The 21,872-nt window shown below is 52.0% G+C and overlaps 1 protein-coding gene across 4 annotated transcripts in view; it reads left to right on the top strand.

Annotated features, from left to right (window-relative positions):
* LOC137427407 (galactose-3-O-sulfotransferase 2-like) overlaps positions 1 to 21,872 on the top strand; it is a 93,066-nt gene that overhangs the window by 25,719 nt on the left and 45,475 nt on the right. For 2 of the 4 annotated variants that reach the window (XM_068116880.2, XM_078778237.1), the window contains exons 2-4: positions 5,665 to 5,798; positions 6,668 to 6,738; positions 6,934 to 7,274. In XM_068116880.2, coding sequence (XP_067972981.2) covers positions 5,707 to 5,798; positions 6,668 to 6,738; positions 6,934 to 7,274 — 504 coding nt within the window. In that variant the 5' untranslated portion in view covers positions 5,665 to 5,706. The remainder of the gene's footprint in view (positions 1 to 5,664; positions 5,799 to 6,667; positions 6,739 to 6,933; positions 7,275 to 21,872) is intronic. The other 2 variants (XM_068116881.2, XM_078778238.1) reach the window with 1 other exon arrangement.

Here is a 21,872-nt window from a genome sequence, read left to right as displayed (position 1 = left end):
TTTGTGCTCTCAAGTGTTTGTGTGCTTCCCCTTCTCTTGTCTTCCGCTCCCTCTTTTTATATATTTTGTTTGTCTGGTTGATTTGTTTGTGAAGTAAATGTCAGCTCTTTCACGAGCCTCGATTCAGTTTACAAAAAAGAAAAAAAAAGACCACATCGAAGGCACGCGATATGTCATGGGAGACAGCTCTGATTTCCTATTTGGAATTGAGGACCTCCATCCATTGTTGAGACAGCAGAAGCAACATGTCCAGAGTAGAATGACCTGGTCTGAATCCAAATTGATGATCAGAGATCAAGCCATTGGAGAAGAGGAAGGATTTGATGTCAGAAGTGATGATGGATTCCATGTCTTTGCTGATTATTGAGAACAGGCTGATTGGTCTGTCGTTGCAAGGATCTGTTTTTGCACCTTTTTGTGTAAAGCGGTGATGTTGGCTGATTTCCAAGGAGATGGCAGATGACCTTGGGCAAAAGAGAGGGTGACGAGAACAGAGAGAGGGAGTGAAAGAGTGGCAGAGCAGGATTTTAGGACCCGTGGGCTGATGCCGTCTGGTCCATTTGCAGAATCAGAGTCGAGGTTTGACAGAAACATCTCCACCTTGTCAGGAGAGAAGGACACAGAGTCCAGGAGCCGCTGGGTTCGACTGGGTATGGTGGGTACGGAAAGAGATTGGTTTGGGACACAATATATTGAGGCAAACACAGAGTTGATGCATTCGGCTCTGTCATGTGCGGTGCAGCTGTGTCGCTGTTTGAGGTAAGGGATGGGATGGAAGGGGAACAAACATCAGAAACAGATATGACTAGACACCACCAGGATTTGGAGGAGGGAGGCATGTTTGAGAGTTCAGTTTTGAGAGTGGAGAGATAGTGTTTTCTGGTTCTCCTGAGCGTAGACACACACTTGTTCCGAGCTTTGTGAAAGGAAAGAAGATTGCCTTCAGTTGGATTTGCCTTCTAAGAGTCGAAAGCAAGTTGTTTCAGGGCAACTGCCTCACCAAAAGATTCAGTATACCATGGAATGGGAGGAAGTGTATGACAACTGAAGACGAGATGGGATAAATCTGTGCATGAGAGAGAGCAGTTTACTTTGGAAAAAATTCCCAGGAAGCATTGATGTCAGAGGCAGTAGAGATGGGAGACCAGTCCAGATGATTGATCGCTGCTTGAAGACCGTGCCAGGCGGCCTGAGTGAAATGCCAGACTTGTCGACACTGAGGAGGGCCAGAGAGATGTCCACTTTAACAAGGACATAATCAGGTGAACTTATTGTAGCAGAAGAGCAGCAGACATTTTCAGGAAAGTTTGTCATAAACCAAGTCTAGAAGAGAAGATGCTCCGTTTACTGAGATCAGGGTCAGGAAATTGACAGATAGTGTCAGTCCCAGTTGGTTGCAGAAGTGCTTTGCTGAGTTGCCGTGGCTGGTGAGAGAGGTACCCACACCCAGCCAGCTGGCATGATGACAGTTTAGGTCGCCACATATGAGGAAGAGAGAGTTGGGATGAGTGGATAGAAGGTGGTCCATGTTATCAGACAGGGAGATGTAGATGGAGTCATCACTGTTTGGAGGACGGTACAGAACACATAAGAACAAAAGGTGGGAGTGGAGGGGAAGCCGTAGCCAGAGGTACTCCTCGGGGTGGGGTGGGGAGAGGGCAGTGCAAGGAGAGTGAGGAAGAGAGTTTTTGATAATGATAGAAATCCCACCACCAGGATGAGGCTCAGGTCTATCACACCAGAGGAGGGAGTAACCAGGAAGAGATACTCAGGAATCAGAGACATCTTGAAGGAGGAAACTTTCTGTTAAGCATATCAAGTTTGGTTTGTCAGAAGCAACCTGAATGGAGAGATCAGTCAGATTTGAGCGAAGTCCCCGGATGTCTGAGGTCCATACCGTTAAGGAAGAGGGAGGGGGAGCATCGGGTGCAGGGCAGGGGAGGGGAGTGGTCAGCTAAGATGAGGTTGAGAGGGGGAGGTAGGGGAGAGCTGTTGACAGTGTCAGAGATTGCAGAAGGGCTCGGAGATAGGGAAGGATGAGGAGGATAAAAGGTTTGATGGTGATGGAATGAGGCACAGTGAGGGGTTGTTTGATGGGGGGGGGGGGGGGGGGGGGGGGGGGGGGGTGGTGGAGGGGGCAAGAGAAAAGTAGAAGGTTGGAGGAGGTGGCAGTATGAGATGGAAGGGAGAGGAAGTGGGGAGGAGGCAGCTTTGAGGAGGAGGAGGGGAGAGGGGAGAATTGGAGAAAGATGGTAGGGGGGAAGATGAGAAGGGGAGGGGTGAGGGGGGAGTTTTGAAGGGGAGGAGTGAGGGGGGAGTTTTGAAGGGGAGGAGTGAGGGGGGAGATTTGAAGGGGAGGAGTGAGGGGGGAGATTTGAAGGAGAGGGTGGAGAGAGAAGATTAGAAGGGGAGGGGAATGGGGTGAGATTTGGAGGGGAGGGGCGAGGAGTGAGTTTAGGAGGAGAGGGGTGAGGGTGGAGAATTGAAAGGGAGGTGTCAGGGGAGAGTTTAGGAGGGGAGGGAGGAAGGGGTGTTTAGGAGGAGAAGAGTGAGGAGGGAGTTTTGGAGGGGAGGGGCGAGGGGGGAGTTTAGGAGGAGAGGGGTGAGGGTGGAGAATTGAAAGGGAGGTGTCAGGGGGGAGTTTCGGAGGGGAGGGGCGAGGGGGAGCTTAGGAGGGGAGGGGTGAGGGGGGGGGGGAGTTTAGAAAGTGGACGATTTATGACAAACGAACATTTATTACAAACTGGGGTTATTGTGATTTTCAAGTCAGAGATCCATTTGAAAACGATAGAGGAGGGGTGGAATGGAGGTGAGTTTGGAGAATGTAGAGGTAGGGGGAGAAAAGAAAATCAAAGAAAAAAGCAATACAGCAAAGGAAAGAACTTATGTTCACAAAATACTGATGGGTGGGAGGGGGGGGGGGGGGAGGAGGTGAGGGAAGCCTCGAGGGACATGTTGCGCACACCAGTGCGAACAAAAAAACGACTAATTACACACTAGTTTTAAATAATTACAAACCAAGACTAACTAGAAACACACAGTAACACATTCACAGGAACACATACATAACACATACATACACAGTACCACATTCACAGTAAAATATATATATATAGAATATATGAATTATATTCTAATATAATTGGTAAAAAATATATATATATAGAATATATATTCTTCATTCACAGTAAAATAACCAGTGGAAATTTGACAAAGACACGAATGGGAAAATACTTAACTTTGATGACGTGGAGAGCTCGAAGGACACTTCCTCGCCGGAGGAACCACAAGCAGAAGTTCTCGCCGGAGGAACCGGAGGCAGAAGTTTGCTCGATTGGACAATGTCCTGCAAAAGTATTCACCCCCTAGCACTTTAGGGTAATTTGTGAAGACTCTGCATATTAAGTTTGATTTGAAACTAGAATGCTAGGTAGAGAGTACATCTCCGCTGCGCTGAACAGTTTATGTTTTGTATCCACTGAAACGCCGGATCTGGATCCGGGCCTGAACAAAAATATTGTTACATTTGTGGGGTTAGGGATGAAATACCACAGTGGAGATTGAACTGTGTTGGGTAGCATGGATGGGGTGTGAATAGGAAGCCAATCTCGATGTATTTAAGTAGAAAAACTGTGAGCCTAAGATCGTTTACGTGTCACCACATGGGGGGGGTGGTTTTATGTTAACTCGGTAGGGTCTAAGGTTAGTTTCTCCCAGTATGTGATTGCCCCCTGTGACCTTCTCCTACGTTTTTACAACAACAATAACAATGAGCGCTGCATTAAACCACAACAACCGACATAATGCCGACAGTACCCGGACAATATGATCGGCAAGTAAACCGCGCCCAACCGCCACATAATTACTGACATACTGACAGAAGACGAATATTCCTGAATGATGGCTAAACTTCACCCCCAGGGGATCGTAACCAGCAGGGCATGCCCCGAGCTTTGTGATTGGTCGTGGATATGGGGTGATCCAATGGAGCTCGGGTGATTGGACGGTGTGACGTGAGAGCGAGAAGGTTCGAAAAAAGGATGAAGAAGAATTGCTCAGTCTCTCTCTCGGACTGGCTTTTGTCTCGTTCGACTGCGGCTGTCTCGTTTGTGATCGTGCGGAGAACTTTGTGGAGCTCTGTGAACCCTTGCAACGTTGGAGGAGTGGGTGTTGTTGACGGTGGTGCTCTTCGGAGACAGAGGAGGTCACAAGGGAGGCTATCCTGTCTGCTTGCCTCATGCCAGTGGCTGCTACGGGCGTGACTCCACGCCATCTTACGAGCTTCCCGCACGGTGACTCGGAGTTCCAACCACCACCAGGCTCCTAGAAGCCATTAGAGATGCAAAGCTGAGTGCCGTCCGGCTTAAATCATTTATTTTTATTTAATCTTTCCCCTTGTCTGTTTTCGTGTCTGAGTGGAGACGTCTCACCGTACGATTTATTTTACCTCAACCTTTATTTTGCCGTGCCGACTTTCATTAAATTTATTATTGTGGTATTTTTCATTTGTCGTATTTCTGTGTTTGTGGGTTCGAGTATAAACCCAGTGAGCTCTGTGCAGGTGAGCACTTTGGTTCCTTCACCCACACACGATGGACCAACCGCCAGTTTTGGCCACAAGCCTCGGAAATGAAGCACTTATAGGTTATCCGTCACCCAGCGATGTTGACCGCCAGACTGACAGGACAATATAATTGGCTTGTTCTTGTCACTGACCCAACTCATCCACCAAGTTTGGTCACAAGTCATCAACAACTTTTTGAAATATTATGCGACATATCATTTTTGGCCCAATCACTCTTTCTTTCTTTTTTCTTATACAAAGTCGAGGCTTGTGTAGGAGTTAACAAATGAAACACAAAAAACAAAAACGGACACATAAAACATATAATAAAGGGAGCGGGAGACAAGAGGGGGAGAGAGAGGGAACACACAAGCACAACAAGAGTGGAGAACAACTCGAGGCCCAATGGTGAAGAATCGCTTTTAAAATTTTAAGATTCTCAGATCTGGATTTGGATATTCACTTAGATCAAATAAATTCTTCCTTGTCACACACGCAAACTGTTCACCAAGTTTAGTACAAATCCGTCCAAAACTTTTTGAGATATCGTGTGATATTATTGTTTGTGCCCCATCACTCAATGGAAAAGAATCACTTAATAAATGATAGTATCCAGCTCTTCACCGAAATCGAATCAATTCTTCCTCGTCACACACCCAAACTGTCCATCGAGTTTCTTCCAAACCATCCATAACCTTTTGCGATATGCTGGTCACAGACAGACAGACAAACAAACAAATGGGACAGACAGGGATGAAAACATAACCTTCGTCCACTTTCGGTGAAGGAGGCAAGGAATGATGGAGATGGTTGTGGGGGTGGGAGGAACGAAATCCTAACAGCATGGTGTCATTTTTGTGTGACTGACCAATTTGTTGTTGAGATTGCAGTTGTTCGCTCTGGAAGGAACTACAGTGAATGGGGCTTTTGGTGTTGGGGGTGCTTCGGTGCATGAAGCCAACATTGGGGCTTGTCGTTGGGGGTCTTTGGGATTATTTTCCAAAATTATGACCTGTGTTGTTCGTTATTGTGTAAAACATTCTTAATGTCCATTAATATCCAAGTTTAAAACCTGAAGTTATTTTTCTTGTTCTTTGCAGGTGTGTGTTGCTGACGTGTGCTGACCAACCTCGTGCTCCGCCATGTGGAGGTTTCATCATCGTCGCTACCTAATCGTTGTGGCCTTTGGTGCCACCCTTCTAACTTTCTTATCAATCTACCATGACCTGACAAGGTATGGATATTTGGGTTATAGTTTCAGTGTTGAGACTTTACTTCCTTTTTTTCTTGCTGCAGTTAATATGTTTGACCTTGATTGGGGATGTTTTCATTTTTCCTCTCTCCATTTAAATGTGAACACGTTAACACATTTCACCAGAAAAGTACAAATAATCTATTTGTTGCCTCTGCCACCAAAGATGGACGGACGTTATTTTTTCAGCCATGTCTGTTTGTCTGTTTAGCTATGAGCAAGATATCTCAAAAGGTTGTGGACGGATGCAGACAAAACTTGGTGGACAGGTTGTATGGATGTTTGACAAGGACGAATTGATTGAATTTTGGTGAAGATCTGAATCCGGATCAGATCATTTTAAAGTGATTTTTCACCATTGAGATGGGGCCAAAAACAATACATAGCATGATATTTCAAAAAGTTGTGGACGGATGAGGACAAAACTGGGTGGATGAATTGGTTAGGTGACAAGAACAAGCGATTCGATTTTGGTTCATGTCAGGATCCAGATCCGGCCTAGCAGTGGGATACAAAATGGTAACTTCAGCCTTGTGGAGTTATGTGTTATACTGAGTGCTGTTCTAGTTAGATATGTGAATGTATCAACATTTTTTTCCTGGTATTTGGAATGGTTTCTATCAAAGGCACTTCAAAAGGTCTCCTTTACTTTTTAATTAATTTAAACTTTAAAAAAAAACTCTCCATCTTTCTTTCTCAACTGATGGTCCTGATGGTTATTTTAACACGAAATTGTGAAGCTAAAGGAATTCTTTCGATCTCACGTTTCCCTTTCTCCCTCCCTCTCTCCTTTGTAAAACTGTTTTGATTTTTTTTTTAAACCCTGTTTCTGTGTACTTATATATTTCTAGTGAGCTTGTTGTTGGTCTACAACACATCGCTGCTGACTCAGTATCTGCCATCCTGGGAAGCGAAAGCCAAGGTATGGTGGTAGTTTTTATCAATACGTTCCATGCAACAAGAAATGCAACACAGGACAAAATGAATTTTTTGGATTGTTCTATGTGTGGATCATTGGAACAAAGGGGTTAATTACTGACAATAACTCCATTATGTGGTGATTGATCAAGTGAATTGTCAAGCAAAGTGAGACATGTGATGTCGCTGCATCTTCCAGGGAAAGTCGGCACTATCGACACCACTTCCCTCAGAGGACATGGAACGGATCACCTCCTATTGCAGTCAAAAAGCACAGCGGGGCAGAAGTCAACCGAGGTCAGGCCAGAGGAATGCAAACCACGCCATCACATAATGTTTATGAAGACCCACAAGACAGCAGGAAGTACAGTTCTGAATATGCTTTACCGCTACGGCGACTACTGGAACCTCAGCTTTGCTTTGTCAAGCGATCATCTATTTGGGTACCCAGCGCTTTTCAAGAAAACGCGTGTCAGAGGTCATGAAACTGGCCAACCCTTCGACATGATGTGCAGCCACATGCGGTTCCAACTTTCTGAAGTGAGGCTTCCTGATTCCCCAACAATAATGATGGATTTTCTGTACCACAAATGATGGATTATCCCGAATTTAGAGAGTACATTTGCTTCACCCTGTAATGTTTTGCCTCATGTTTATTTCCTGTATGGTCGATTATCACGATCACTGCTAAACATGAGAGGAGAGCAATAACACCTGAACTGTGACCTGAAATATTAAATTAAATTATCATATTAATTTGCATAAATACGATGGCAGGTATAAACATACATAGTGGCTTGTTTGCTGCCAAGGTGAGCAAGAGAGAGAAGCAAGGTATTTTTAGGCAAGTATAAACATACGTAGTGGATTGTTTGCTGCCAAGGTGAGCAAGAGAGAGAAGCAAGGTATTTTTAGGCAAGTATAAACATACGTAGTGGATTGTTTGCTGCCAAGGTGAGCAAGAGAGAGAAGCAAGGTATTTTTAGGCAAGTATAAACATACGTAGTGGCTTGTTTGCTGCCAAGGTGAGCAAGAGAGAGAAGCAAGGTATTTTTAGGCAAGTATAAACATACGGAGTGGATTGTTTGCTGCCAAGGTGAGCAAGAGAGAGAAGCAAGGTATTTTTCGGCAAGTACAAATATACGTAGTGGATTGTTTGCTGCCAAGGTGAGCAAGAGAGAGAAGCAAGGTATTTTTAGGCAAGTATAAACATACGTAGTGGTGAAGGAGCTGGGCTCCAACGCGAGTTGAAAGAATTGACGCGACCAAAGATGGAAATTCGTCCGAGTAGGTTTAATAAATGTATCACACTGGGGTACTCTGAAAAGCCCGTTTATCGGACAGCAATATATATACACATTTATGTCGGGAAGTTTGCCCGGCAAAAGCTATACCGGGCATGCCCGGGTATCAAGGGCGAGCCTTGGAAAGGCGAGTCTGGACCTGCCCGGGCGTGTTTGGCTGCGGCCTGGCAAGTCGAGGCTGGGCGTGCCCGGGCGCTCTGGACGAGCACTGGAAAGGCGATAGCGGGCATGCCCGGACGCTCTGGGCGAGCCCTGGAAAGGCGATAGCGGGCATGCCCGGACGCTCTGGGCGAGCCCTGGAAAGGCGATAGCGGGCATGCCCGGACGCTCTGGGCGAGCCCTGGAAAGGCGATAGCGGGCATGCCCGGACGCTCTGGGCGAGCCCTGGAAAGGCGATAGCGGGCATGCCCGGATGCTCTGGGCGAGCCCTGGAAAGGCGAGAGCGGGCATGTCCGGGAAAGACGAGACCGGGTGTGCCCGGGAGGTTCGGGCGTGCCCGGGAACAGTGAGTCCGGGCATGCCCGGGAGAGGCGCGTCTGGCCGTGTTCTGGCCGGTGCAAGGCGATTGTGTGCATCCAGCGGTAACCGCTACACACGCCCCTCCAGAATCGACCTGCACCGGCAGGGTCAATTTAAGGGGGGTCCGGATGACCCGGCCGAAGCGACCCCTGGAGGGTCGTGAGGAGGGGTCCGACATAGTGGTGGGTGGTCGAGCGGGGGGAACTGTGGACGGGGGGCGGCCTCACCGCGGAGGAAGGGCCAACCGTGGTGGTCGGTCGACGTCCATGTGCGCCGGTTTGAGGCGGTCCACAGAAATCCGGTCCGGCCGGCCGCCGATGAAAGACTTGTCGCCCCGTCGCAGGACCCGGAAGGGCCCGTCGTACGGCGGGCGGCGGAGTGGCCCCCGGTGCGCGTCGTGACGCACAAAGACGTACTCCGCTGTGCGAAGCGCCGGGGGGACGTAGGACTGGGGGCCACTGTGGCGGGACGTCGGCACGGGGGCAAATCGTCGGGCGGCCTCCTGGAGGTCCGAGCGCTGGCGAGCGGCGGACCAGGGACTGGTAGCGTCGGGCACGAATTCGCCCGGGACGTGGAGCGGCTGGCCGTAGACGAGCTCGGCGGCGGACGCCTGGAGGTCTTCCTTGGGGGCCGTGCGAAGGCCCAAAAGGACCCACGCCAGCCGGTCGGCCCAACCGTCGTCCTGAAGGCCGGCCATGAGTGCGGCCTTCATGGAGCGGTGAAATCGCTCGCACAACCCATTGGCTTGGGGGTGGTAGGCCGTGGTGCGGTGCAGCGTGACCCCCAACGAACGGGCGACCGCGCCCCAAAGCTCAGACGTGAACTGTGGGCCGCGGTCGGACGAGATGTCCGCTGGTGCGCCGAAGCGCGCGACCCAGGTGGCGATGAATGCCTGCGCCACGTCGGCGGTGGTGGTGGAGGTGAGGGGCACGGCCTCCTGATGGTGGTCCTGTCCACCATGGTGAGCAGGTGGGTGAACCCCCGCGAGGGGGGCAGGGGACCCACCAGGTCCACGTGGACGTGGTCGAAACGCCGTTCAGGCACGGCGAAAGGTGCCAGCGGGCCCTGGGTGTGGCGGTGGACCTTGGCTCGCTGGCAGGCCATGCAGGCATTGGCCCAGTCGCGGATGTTTCGTCGAAGGCCGTGCCAGACGAAAAGCGCCGACACCAGCTTCTGAGAAGCTTTCCGGCCCGGGTGAGAAAGGCCGTGGATGGAGGCGAAGATGCGGCGCTGCCAGGAAACGGGCACGATGGGGCGAGGCTGGCCCTGGGAGACGTCGCAGAGCAGGACGGTGCATGCGAAGGGGATGTCGGCCAGGCGGAGGCCCGTGTCCGCCGCGCGGAGTGCCTGCACCGAGGCGTCGGTGGTCTGGTCGGCCGCCATGAGCGCGAAGTCCACGCCGAGGTGGACCGCGTCCGCGCTGGCCCGCGATAGGCAGTCGGCCACGGTGTTGTCTTTGCCGGCGACGTGCTGGATGTCCGTGGTGAACTCCGACACGGCGGAGAGGTGGCGCTGCTGGCGGGCCGACCACGGCTCCGTGACCTTAGCCATTGCGTAGACCAACGGCTTGTGGTCGACGAAAGCCGTGAACGGGCGGCCCTCCAGGAGGTGTCGGAAATGGCGAACGGCCAGGAATAGCCCGAGCAGCTCGCGGTCGAACGTACTGTAGTTTAACTCGTTCGGCCGGAGTTGCCGGCTGAAAAAAGCGAGTGGCTGCCAGCGGGCCGACCACGGCTCCGTGACCTTAGCCATTGCGTAGACCAACGGCTTGTGGTCGACGAAAGCCGTGAACGGGCGGCCCTCCAGGAGGTGTCGAAAATGGCGAACGGCCAGGAATAGCCCGAGCAGCTCGCGGTCGAACGTACTGTAGTTTAACTCGTTCGGCCGGAGTTGCCGGCTGAAAAAAGCGAGTGGCTGCCAAACCCCGTCCACCCATTGCTCATGGACGGCGCCCACCGTGTAGTTGGAGGCGTCCGTAGTGAGGGCGATGGGCGCGTTGAGCACCGGGTGAGCCAGCAGCGTTGCGTCGGTGAGGGCCCGTTTGGCGCTGGCAAAGGCCGTGCCCATGGCCATGGACCAAACAATGTCATGCTTGGCCGGCTTGCCCCGGAGGGCCTCGTAAAGGGGCCGCATGAGCTGAGCAGCGCGGGGCACGAATCGGTGATAAAAATTCACCATGCCGAGGAACTCTTGGAGGGCCTTGATGGAACGGGGACGCGGGAACGTGGTGATGGCCTCGACCTTGGTCGGCAGCGGCACGGCCCCGGTCTTGGTGATGCGGTGGCCCAAAAAGTCAACGGTCGTCACGCCGAAGTGGCATTTGACCGGGTTGACAATTAAGCCGTGCTCGCTGAGGCGACCGAACAGTGTTCGGAGGTGGAGGAGGTGCTCGGCGCGGGACGTGCTGGCGACGAGGATGTCGTCCAGATAGACGAAAAGAAACGGCAGGTCGCGCAGCACGCCGTCCATCAAGCGCTGGAACGCCTGGGCCGCATTCTTGAGGCCAAACGGCATCCGCAAAAATTCGAACAGGCTGAACGGCGTGATGACGGCCGTCTTCGGGACGTCGGCCGCCCGGATAGGTACCTGGTGGTAGCCCCGTATCAGGTCAATTTTCGAAAAGATGACCCGTCCCGCCAAACGGGCGGAAAAGTCCTGAATATGCGGGATCGGCTACCTGTCGGGGGTGGTAGCGTCATTGAGACGGCGGTAGTCGCCACACGGGCGCCATCCACCCCCCGGCTTTGGCACGATGTGCAGTGGCGAGGCCCACGCGCATCGGAGCGCCGCACGATGCCGAGGTGCTCCAACGCGTCGAATTCGGCCTTCGCCACGGCAAGCTTGGCTGGGTCGAGGCGGCGGGCCCTGGCGTAGACCAGCGGGCCCACAGTGGGTATGTGGTGCTCGATCCCGTGCCGCACCGCGACGGCCGAAAACGTCGGCCGCGTGAGGGCCGGGAATTCCACGAGCAGGCGAGTGAACTCGTTCGTTGCCGGGAGGGCGCACGCCAGTTTGGTCGGCGTGGAGCTGCTCATTGTGCACGCCAGGGAGCTGAAGGTCTCGGCGTGGACAAGGCGACGTCGTTTGACGTCGACCAGCAGCCCGTGCGCGCAGAGGAAGTCGGCGCCCAGCAAAGCCACGGGGACCCTGGCGGTAACAAAAGTCCATTGAAAGCGCTGGCTGCCGAAGCAGAGGGTGACGACGCGTGGGCCGAAAGTGCGTATGGCCGAGCCATTAGCAGTGACCAAAGAGGGGCCGCAAACTGCGTCCAGCCTGTCCTGCTCGGAGGCGGGTATGACGCTCAGTTGGGCACCGGTGTCGCACAGGAAACGCCGCCCAGACGCTTTGTCCCAAATAAACAGCAAGTTGCCCGAGTGGCCGGCGCTCATGGCTGGGAATGAACGCCGGCCCGGCCGTTTCCCGACCTGCCGAAAGTGCACGGGGGCCGGCACGTCCGAGACTTGTGTCCGAACCTGGCGTGGTAATAACACCATGCCCGGTCAGGTGGAGGCCCCGGCCGTCGTGTCGGAAGTGGGCGGTGCGGCGTGGCGGCCGCCAGTTGCACCGGCAGTTCGGCCTCCAACCGCGCAGGGCGCTCGGGCATCGTGGGCGTCGCCTCGGACGGCGGTGGGCTCCAGGTAACCGCGCCGATGTGCTGGCCCGCCGAGGAGATCTTATCGGCTTCCCTGGCGAGGGCGCGGGAATCCGTGATCAACGTGCCAGCCAGGGCGAGGCGTACCGGGTGAGGCAGCTGGCGTAGGAACAGCTTGCGGAACAGAAAATCCGGAGAGTGCTCACCGAGCAACGAGAGCATATAATCCATGCGCTCGGACGGGCGCGTGTCGCCGAGCTCGGGCAGGTCAAGCAGGCGCCGTGCGCGTGCTGCCGGTGAGAGGGCGAAAGCGTCGAGGAGGAGTGTCTTCAGCGCGTCGTATTTGTCAGCAGCCGGCGGGTGCTGGAGGAGGCTCAAGGCGCGGTCCGCAGTGGCGGAACCGAGCGCCGCCACAACATGGTGGAAGCGGGTGTCGTCCGCGGTGATGCCTCGCAGGGCGAACTGAGAGTCCGCCTGAGCGAACCAAACAGCCGCGTGAGCCTCCCAGAAGGTAGGCAGTTTAAGCGTCATTGCCGTATCCATGTCGGTAGGTCACCAATGAAGGAGCTGGGCTCCAACGCGAGTTGAAAGAATTGACGCGACCAAAGATGGAAATTCGTCCGAGTAGGTTTAATAAATGTATCACACTCGGGTACTCTGAAAAGCCCGTTTATCGGGCAGCAATATATATACACATTTATGTCGGGAAGTTTGCCCGGCAAAAGCTATACCGGGCATGCCCGGGTATCAAGGGCGAGCCTTGGAAAGGCGATAGCGGGCATGCCCGGACGCTCTGGGCGAGCCCTGGAAAGGCGATAGCGGGCATGCCCGGACGCTCTGGGCGAGCCCTGGAAAGGCGATAGCGGGCATGCCCGGACGCTCTGGGCGAGCCCTGGAAAGGCGAGAGCGGGCATGCCCGGGAAAGACGACACCGGGCGTGCCCGGGAGGTTCGGGCGTGCCCGGGAACAGTGAGTCCGGGCATGCCCGGGAGAGGCGCGTCTGGCCGTGTTCTGGCCGGTGCAAGGCGATTGTGTGCATGCAGCGGTAACCGCTACAGTGGCTTGTTTGCTGCCAAGGTGAGCAAGAGAGAGAAGCAAGGTATTTTTAGGCAAGTATAAACATACGTAGTGGATTGTTTGCTGCCAAGGTGAGCAAGAGAGAGAAGCAAGGTATTTTTCGGCAAGTACAAATATACGTTGTGGATTGTTTGCTGCCAAGGTGAGCAAGAGAGAGAAGCAAGGTATTTTTCGGCAAGTATAAATATACGTAGTGGATTGTTTGCTGCCAAGGTGAGCAAGAGAGAGAAGCAAGGTATTTTTAGGCAAGTATAAACATACGTAGTGGATTGTTTGCTGCCAAGGTGAGCAAGAGAGAGAAGCAAGGTATTTTTAGGCAAGTATAAACATACGTAGTGGATTGTTTGCTGCCAAGGTGAGCAAGAGAGAGAAGCAAGGTATTTTTAGGCAAGTATAAACATACGTAGTGGATTGTTTGCTGCCAAGGTGAGCAAGAGAGAGAAGCAAGGTATTTTTAGGCAAGTATAAACATACGTAGTGGATTGTTTGCTGCCAAGGTGAGCAAGAGAGAGAAGCAAGCTATTTTTAGGCAAGTATAAACATACGTAGTGGCTTGTTTGCTGCCAAGGTGAGCAAGAGAGAGAAGCAAGGTATTTTTAGGCAAGTATAAACATACGTAGTGGATTGTTTGCTGCCAAGGTGAGCAAGAGAGAGAAGCAAGGTATTTTTAGGCAGGTATAAACATACGTAGTGGATTGTTTGCTGCCAAGGTGAGCAAGAGAGAGAAGCAAGGTATTTTTAGGTTGTCCAGGGTGTTCCAAAAAGATCCGAATAACTTTGGTTGTTAATATATTTAGAACCACAAATGACACAGCGATAATCTTTGGTTTATATGATACAGAAACTCATAGAGTTGTGTGCACACCATCAATACACTTCAATGTTAGCTCCGTTTGTCGTGCACAGGACATCATGGCGGTGCATTAGCTCTTGCCATGTTCGGCCCAGCATGTTTGCGACCACCGGTGCGCATGCAGCTGTGATCTGAGAACGAAGATCCTGCATGTTTGCGCCCACCGGTGCGCATGCAGCTGTGATCTGAGAACGAAGATCCTGCAGGTTTGCCATTTTGGTGTTGTGGACAACATCGTTGACAAAACCCCACAGAAACAAAGCAAGGGGGATCTGGTGATGGGCCAATGTCTTATGTCTGGTGATCGTGGGGGCCAATCGGTTGTTCCGTCTCGGCCAAACCAGCGACCTGGAATTTTTTTTCCTTCAGGACGGCTCAAATGACTAAGGCCCAATGAGGATGTGCGCCGTCCTGATGAAAAATGATATCAGGTTGCTGATATTAAATCTGTGGGAAGGCGAACCCTTCCAGCATGTTCATGAAAATTGTTGAGGTCACTGTATCCACCATAAAGAAAAACGGACCCAAGCGGTCATGGAGAAGGCCACCCCACACATTGACCGTTGGACTGTCGCGTATGTGTTCAATGACCATGTGGTGATTTTCAGAGCTCCAGATCCTCACATTATGCCGGTTGACTTCCCCGATACATGAAAGCAAGCTTCGTCTGTGAACATGACCTTTTTCAGAAAATCTTCGTCATCCCCGATGTGACATTTTCTGGGACTTTGTTGAAATGATTCATGCACTCGTTCAACGTCTGCTGTACTTGTGCTTGGTCGACCAGTAGGCCCTACTTTTCTGTTTCTGACAACTTCCAGTCTCCTTAAACTTATTGTACCACTCTGATACTAGTCCGCGGTGGTGGATTCCTTCCATACCTTGTACGGAAATTACGCTGAACGTGCGTGTCAGATCTCGTCTCGATGAACCATTCGACGCACTGAGCTTTCTCCTGTGGAGTCGCCATTATATTTTACATTGAAACACCAGACCTAAAAATAAAGAAAACCTTGAGTTTCTGTATCGTACATCATTTGTGGTTCTAAATTTATGAACAACCATAGTTGTCCGGGTCGTTTTGGAACACCCTGCACTTTGGAGGAGGGGGAAATTGCCGTGATGATGAGAGAGAGAGAGAGACTAGAGGAATAGTGGACTAGAGGATCCAAATCCGGCCTATCGGTGGATAAAAAACGGAACCTGATCGGTATGCTCTCTACCAAGTGCTCTTGTAGTTATTAATATTATTTATTATCATCGTCATTATCATCGTCAGATGTTGGTTTTATGGTTAAGGTGGTTGGTTTAAGATGTTAGGGTCTTGAGTTTGAGTGCCTGCGCCACCAAGGTAGTTACCAGGTGGACTCCAGATCAATGAATCACGAACAAACACAAGACTTGTGAATGAGAGAATACCTTTAATGCCATGTTAGAACATGCGCAAACCACAAGATGGCACAACCTATGGGTATATACAACAACGACCCCCCAGGGGAGCTAATCCAACTGGCATGACGACTGCTTTTCCCCCAATCAGCTCTCTTTCGACATGGAATAATTTAACAACAAAACAAATTGAACTCGAAGTAAATATAAGAACATGCATTACCAGAACAGATCAAGCGTTACGCCGAGGGCCCCCGTCGGTGAAGTGATGCGAGTTGACAAAGTGGAAGACACAAGGCGGCCATCTTGGATTTTGCCGTCGGCCTCCACTATATAAATTTTTGAGGCAATGTAAAAGATTGCAAAATATCAAAAGCAAAGTCATTTACAAAGCCTGTGGGTAAACCAAAGTCTCCTATACAACAGGCAAAAAACAAAAAGCAACCAGGCTACCCATTACCTTGGACGGGTAGCCTGGTTGGAGAGAACGTCTTGAAGAGGATTGTTCAGCAAGTGGATGGGAGGGTTGTCCAGTCGGTCTTTTCGGAGAGACATAGTAAGAGTGTGCGATTTGTCAGGATTGAAAGACATGTTTCCACTTGTTTGACCAGTCTGTGATTTTGTCCAGGTCTGCAGAGAGTGAGGAGGCTGCAGACTGCCGATCTGAGGGATGAGGAATAGAGCGGCAGAGAGTGGAGTCATCAGCAAAGAGATAGAGAGGATTTTCAAGAGAGTCAGACAGATCATTGATGAAGACCAGAAAAAGCATAGGGCCCAGAACACTACCTTGGGGAACTCCAGCCTGAACAGGAAGGGGAGATGAGAGAAACCCATTCAGGGCCACACATTGACTATGACTAGAGAGGAAGTCCGCAAGCCATGCGTGGAGATTTCCATGCATACCATAGGAGGAGAGTTTGGTGAGCAGAGCGGGGTGTCAGACCGTATCGAAGGCATGTGATATGTCAAGGGAGACAGCTCTAATTTCCGGTTTGGCATTGAGGACCTCCATCCATTGTTGAGACAGCAGAAGCAGCATGTCCAGAGTAGAATGACCTGGTCTGAATCCAAATTGATGATCAGAGATCAAGCCATTGGAGAAGAGGAAAGATTTTATATCCGAAGCAATGATGGATTCCATGACTTTGCTGATAATTGGGAGAAAACTGATTGGTCTGTAGTTGCAAGGATCTGTTTTTGCACCTTTTTGTGTAAAGCGGTGATGTTGGCTGATTTCCAAGCTGATGGCAGATGACCTTGAGCAAAGGACAGGGTGAAGAGAACAGAGAGAGGGAGTGAAAGAGCGGCAGAGCAGGATTTTAGGTCGGTGGGTTGATGCCGTCAGGTCCAGTTGCAGAATCAGAGTCGTGGGTTGACAGAAACTTCTCCACCTTGTCAGGAGGAAAGCACACAGAATCCAGGAGCAGCTGGATTCGACTGGGTATGGTGGGTACAGAGAGGGATGGGTTTGGGACACAAGATTTAGAGGCAAACACAGAGTTGAGGCATTCAGCTTTTTCACATGCAGAGTCAGCTGTGTAGCCGTTTGAGGTAAGGGAGGGGATGGAGGGGGAACAAACACCAGAAACAGATTTGACCAGACATCACCAGGATTTGGAAGAGGGAGACAGGTTTGAGGGTTCATTCTTGAGAGTGGAGAGATATTGTTTCCTGGCTCTCCTGAGGGTGGACACACACTTGTTTCATGCTTTGTGTAAGGAAATGAGATTTCCTTCCATTGGATTTGCTTTCCAGGAGGCGAAGGCAAGTTGTTTCTGGGCAACTGCCTCACCACAAGATTCCGTGTACCAACTGTACCATGGACGGGCGGAAGGGTATGACAACTGAAGACGAGATGGGATAAATCTGTGCATGAGAGAGAGCAATTTACTTTGGAAGAATTCCCAGGATGAGTTGATGTTAGAGGCGGTCGAGATGGGAGACCAGTCCAGATGATTGATGGCTGCTTGAAGACCGTGCCAGCCAGCCTGAGTGAAATGCCAGACTCGTCGACGCTGAGGAGGCTCTCTGAGAATGGTCAGAGAGATGTCCACTTTAACAAGCACATGATCAGATGAGCCGATTGGAGCAGAAGAAAAGCAGCAGACATTTGCAGGGAAGTTAGTCATCACCAAGTCTAGAAGAGAAGATAAGATGCTCCAATGACTGAGATCCGGGTCAGGAAATTGACAGATTGTGTCAGTCCCAGTGAGTCGCAGAAGTCCTTTGCTGAGCAGCCATGGCTGGTGAGAGAGGTACCCACACCCAGCCAACTGGCATGGTGACAATTGAAATCACCACATATGAGGAAGAGAGAGTTGGGATGAGTAGATAGAAGTTGGTCCATATTATCAGACAGTGAGATGTAGATCGAGTCGTCACTATTTGTTGGATGGTACAACACACATCTGAACAAAAGGTGGGAGCGAAGGGGAAGCCGTAGCCAGAGGTACTCCTGGGGGTGAGGTGGAGAGAGGGCAGTGCAGGGCGAGTGAGGAAATTTATCTGAAGTATCCAAATCCTGGTTCTGAGAAATCAGAAGACCTCGGTAATACTTGAGTAGATTCTCGCCAGACAAAAACACAGTCACTACAAATCATCAGAAAGACGTTAGTCAAGCACACTGTACAAGTGACATGCTATCTCATCTGCGCATCTGCGCATGTAGTGAAATCGTATTCGTACTGAACCCGGGGTGATGCTCGCTGCTCGTTGTCATCGTTGTCACCGCTAGGGGCGTGACTATAAGACCCGCTGCTGCGACGGTGCTCCGAGGACTTCTCCCTTGTGACATGTTACATCGGTAGCCTCGCTAACGGTACGCCTTTATAGAATATCTAGCTTGCTTGCATTGAATGATATGAATGGATCCATGAGATGTCGCATCGTATACTTATTGTGTATTTCTACTTTACAGGAATGATGTGATGATCTAAATGCAATTAAACCAAACCGTTGGACTAAAGTTGTGTGGACCTGAATGGTTTTACACAACACTTAATTGCATTTAAGATCTGCAGACATGGCTGGCAACAAGACGCTGACGGTGTCCGTCTTCAGCGCCGACCCACAAGCCACGGACGGAGGCTTGCAGCTGAAGCACTGGCTCCGACAACTGGAGCATCTCTTTGCTGAGCCTGAGACCGCTCCGACGGCTGCCGCGAAGCTAGCGACTTTACATTCAAAAATCGACTACCGGGTCTACCACGCTATCGCTCAATGCACGACGTATGATCTTTCCATCGCGGAGCTCAAGCGGCTATACATAAAAGAAAAAAGCCCGGTGTATGCACGTTATTTGCTGCAAACGTGACGTCAGCAACCCAACGAAGCAATGGACCATTACGCCCAGGAGCTCCGGCAGCTTTTGCTGGACAGCGTCAGGGAGCCACGGACTCCCGCGCAGGCTCAGGATGATCGTCTTTTAGATGCCTTCATTGCAGGGGTCTCCTCCCAGGAACTAAGGCTCAAACTCTTGGAGAAGACCGACCTGACCTTCGCTACGGCGCTTGAGCAAGCGACAGTGTATACTGAAGCGCGGATGCAATCGAACGCCTATGATCGCACGCGCCTTTTGGCGGGCACCTCACTACACGCCCGGCCGGAGAGTGCTACCGAGGACGTGGATCCGCTCGCTAAACTCCGGGATGCTCCGGAGGATGACCCAGCCCTGACGGCTGCCGTTACGACCAGCAGACCCAAGGCCTTGCGCGGGGCCGCATGTTTTTTTCTGTGGAGGGCCTCGTCATGCCCGGGTCGTGTGTCCGGCACGTGACGCTATATGCCATTTGTGCTCGCTAAAGGGACATTACGCGAAAGTGTGCAAGAAAACGGCACGCGGCTCGCGGCACTTTGACTCGCGCAGTCGCGGTCGCGCGGGCGCAGCGACCTTGAACGGGCTCATAGCGGAGCCCGCGAGCCAAGCCCGACACCTGGCGCCTTACCGACTTCGAAGGGGAGGGCCCCTCTCTGCGGCCCCCTGGGCGCTCAGACGTCCTTGGCGGGCGTCACCGGACAGCCACCACCGTCTCATTCTCCATCGGGCACAAAGGCCGTGTCCTTGGCCAAACTCCGGGCCACGCAAGGGGCTTTGAAACTTCGCCAAGCCCCTCGTACTCCTCGAGTCGTCCACGATCTAACAGCGGCCCCCGCCCCGACAAAAGAGTTAAGGCAGCTTGCAAATACTACGGAGGCCTTTCGTCAAAGCGACCAAAAATGTCAAAAGGCGATTTCGAATACTACGGAAGCCTTTTGTCAAAGCGGCCAAAAATGTCAAAAGGCGATTTCGGATACTACGGAAGCCTTTTGTCAAAGCGGCCAAAAATGTCAAAAGGCGATTTCGGATACTACGGAAGCCTTTTTCTGCCAGAAGTGTCAAAAGGCGATGTCACATACTACGGAGGCCTTTTCTCGTCAGAATTGTCGGATTTTGAATCGCGAAACACCGGAATGCTGGGGAAAGCCCTCTGATGACGATAATGGATTCCCCATGGTCAACGCAGACTCCGGCCACGACCGCAAAACTGCTGCTGGTGTAGGATCCACCCGCGAGGCTGGTCCGACCCATTCGGGGGGCTCAGTCCCGCTCCTAGCAGCCTCGTCTGGCCTGGCTCAAGCCCTTATTCCCCTTATGGTTGAGGGCCATTGTGTTCGGGCCTTGGTGGATACAGGATCTACGGATAGTTTTATCGACCAGCGACTTGTGCTCAGGCATGGATGGCGGATCTGGCGGTCTACGAGACGGATCTTCATGGCTTCCCAGGGACTTCGGCTCAGCACGAAGGGGGAATGCCGATTGAAACTCGTGCTAAAGGGATGGGTTTTCCCTGATGTACACCTTATGGTTTTACCCGCATTAGGTGCTGATATTCTGTTAGGACACGATTTTCTTAAGCTGCATGGACGTCTGGTAATGGAGTTTGGTGGGCCTGACACTCTTGTTGTGGGGGCGGACGACGCGCTAGCGGTGTGCGCCCTAGCGCAAATGGACGTCCAGCCGCTTTCGCTGTTCCCCAATCTAACCTCCGACTGCACCCCTGTCGCGGTAAAATCACGACGCTACTCTCGCGCGGACATGCAATTCATTGCGGACGAAACGGCTCAGCTCTTGAAAGACGGCATCATAGAACCTAGTAGGTCGCCGTGGCGCGCCCAGGTCTTGGTGGTGCGCAGCGAGGCCCATCGCAAACGCATGGTAATCGACTATTCCCAAACGATTAACCGCTTTACACAGCTGGATGCCTACCCCCTTCCGGGGATGGACGCGCTAGTGCAACAGGTGTCCCAGTATTCGGTCTATAGCACTCTCGATCTCCGTAGTGCGTACCACCAGATCCCTATCTCTAGGGCGGATCGTATCTATACCACTTTCGAGTCGGGGCAGCGGTTGTACCAATTTACGCGATTGCCTTTTGGGGTACCGAACGGGGTCGCTTGTTTCCAGAGGGCCATGGATGACCTCATTGCGCGGGAGCACTTAACCGATGTTTTCGTCTACCTCGATAACTTTACGGTTTGTGGATATGACCAAGGGCACCATGATGCTAATCTGAAGCGCTTCCTTGAGGTCGCGCAGCGGTAGCACTTAACTATGAACGAGGATAAGTGCCAATACTCCCTACGCACGATAGATCTTCTGGGGTACACCGTGACCCATGGCTCTGTCTCTCCGGATAAGGAGCGTCTGCGACCTTTGCTCGACATGGCCCCTCCCTGCGATCGGGTGTCCCTGAAGCGCGCCCTTGGGCTGTTCGCCCATTACTCCAAATGGGTGCAAAGTTTCTCCGTGAAACTTCGCCCCCTTGTGGCCTGCGCCACCTTTCCCCTGAGTTCGGCCGCATTGACGGCCTTTGAAGGTCTTAAGACCGACATCGCCCGAGCCGCCGTGGCGACCATCGACGAGAGCGGCTCGTTCGTCCTCGAAAGTGACGCCTCGGATCAGGCCATCGCGGCGACCCTCTCCCAAGGGGGGCGTCCCGTGGCTTTCTTTTCACGGACTCTTACCACCGCTGAGCGGAGGCACTCGTCCGTTGAAAAGGAAGCGTATGCGATCGTCGAGTCTATTCGGCGATGGCGCCCGTACCTACTCGGGCGGAGCTTCCAAATCATCACGGACCAGCAAAGCGTTGCGTTCATGTACGACACCTTACACGCCCAGCGCATTAAGAACGAGAAAATCACTCGCTGGCGTATCGAACTCGCCGACTTCTGTTACACCATCAAATATCGCCCGGGGAAGGATAACCAGGCCACCGATGCCTTATCACGCCCGGCTACATGTGCTGGTATCACCTCTTTGGAGGGCCTACGGGTGCTGCATGCCACTGCGGGCCATCCCGGCGTAACGCGTTTCGCTCATTTCGTGCGGAGTGGGAATCTCCCTTACTCGATTGACGATATCCGCC

This window comes from Myxine glutinosa, chromosome 5 (genome assembly GCF_964187855.1).
Source record: "Myxine glutinosa chromosome 5, kmMyxGlut1.1, whole genome shotgun sequence".
Classification (NCBI taxonomy): domain Eukaryota; kingdom Metazoa; phylum Chordata; class Myxini; order Myxiniformes; family Myxinidae; genus Myxine; species Myxine glutinosa.
Note: the sequence above shows the minus strand (reverse complement) of the source record. Positions and strands in the feature narration are given on the sequence as shown.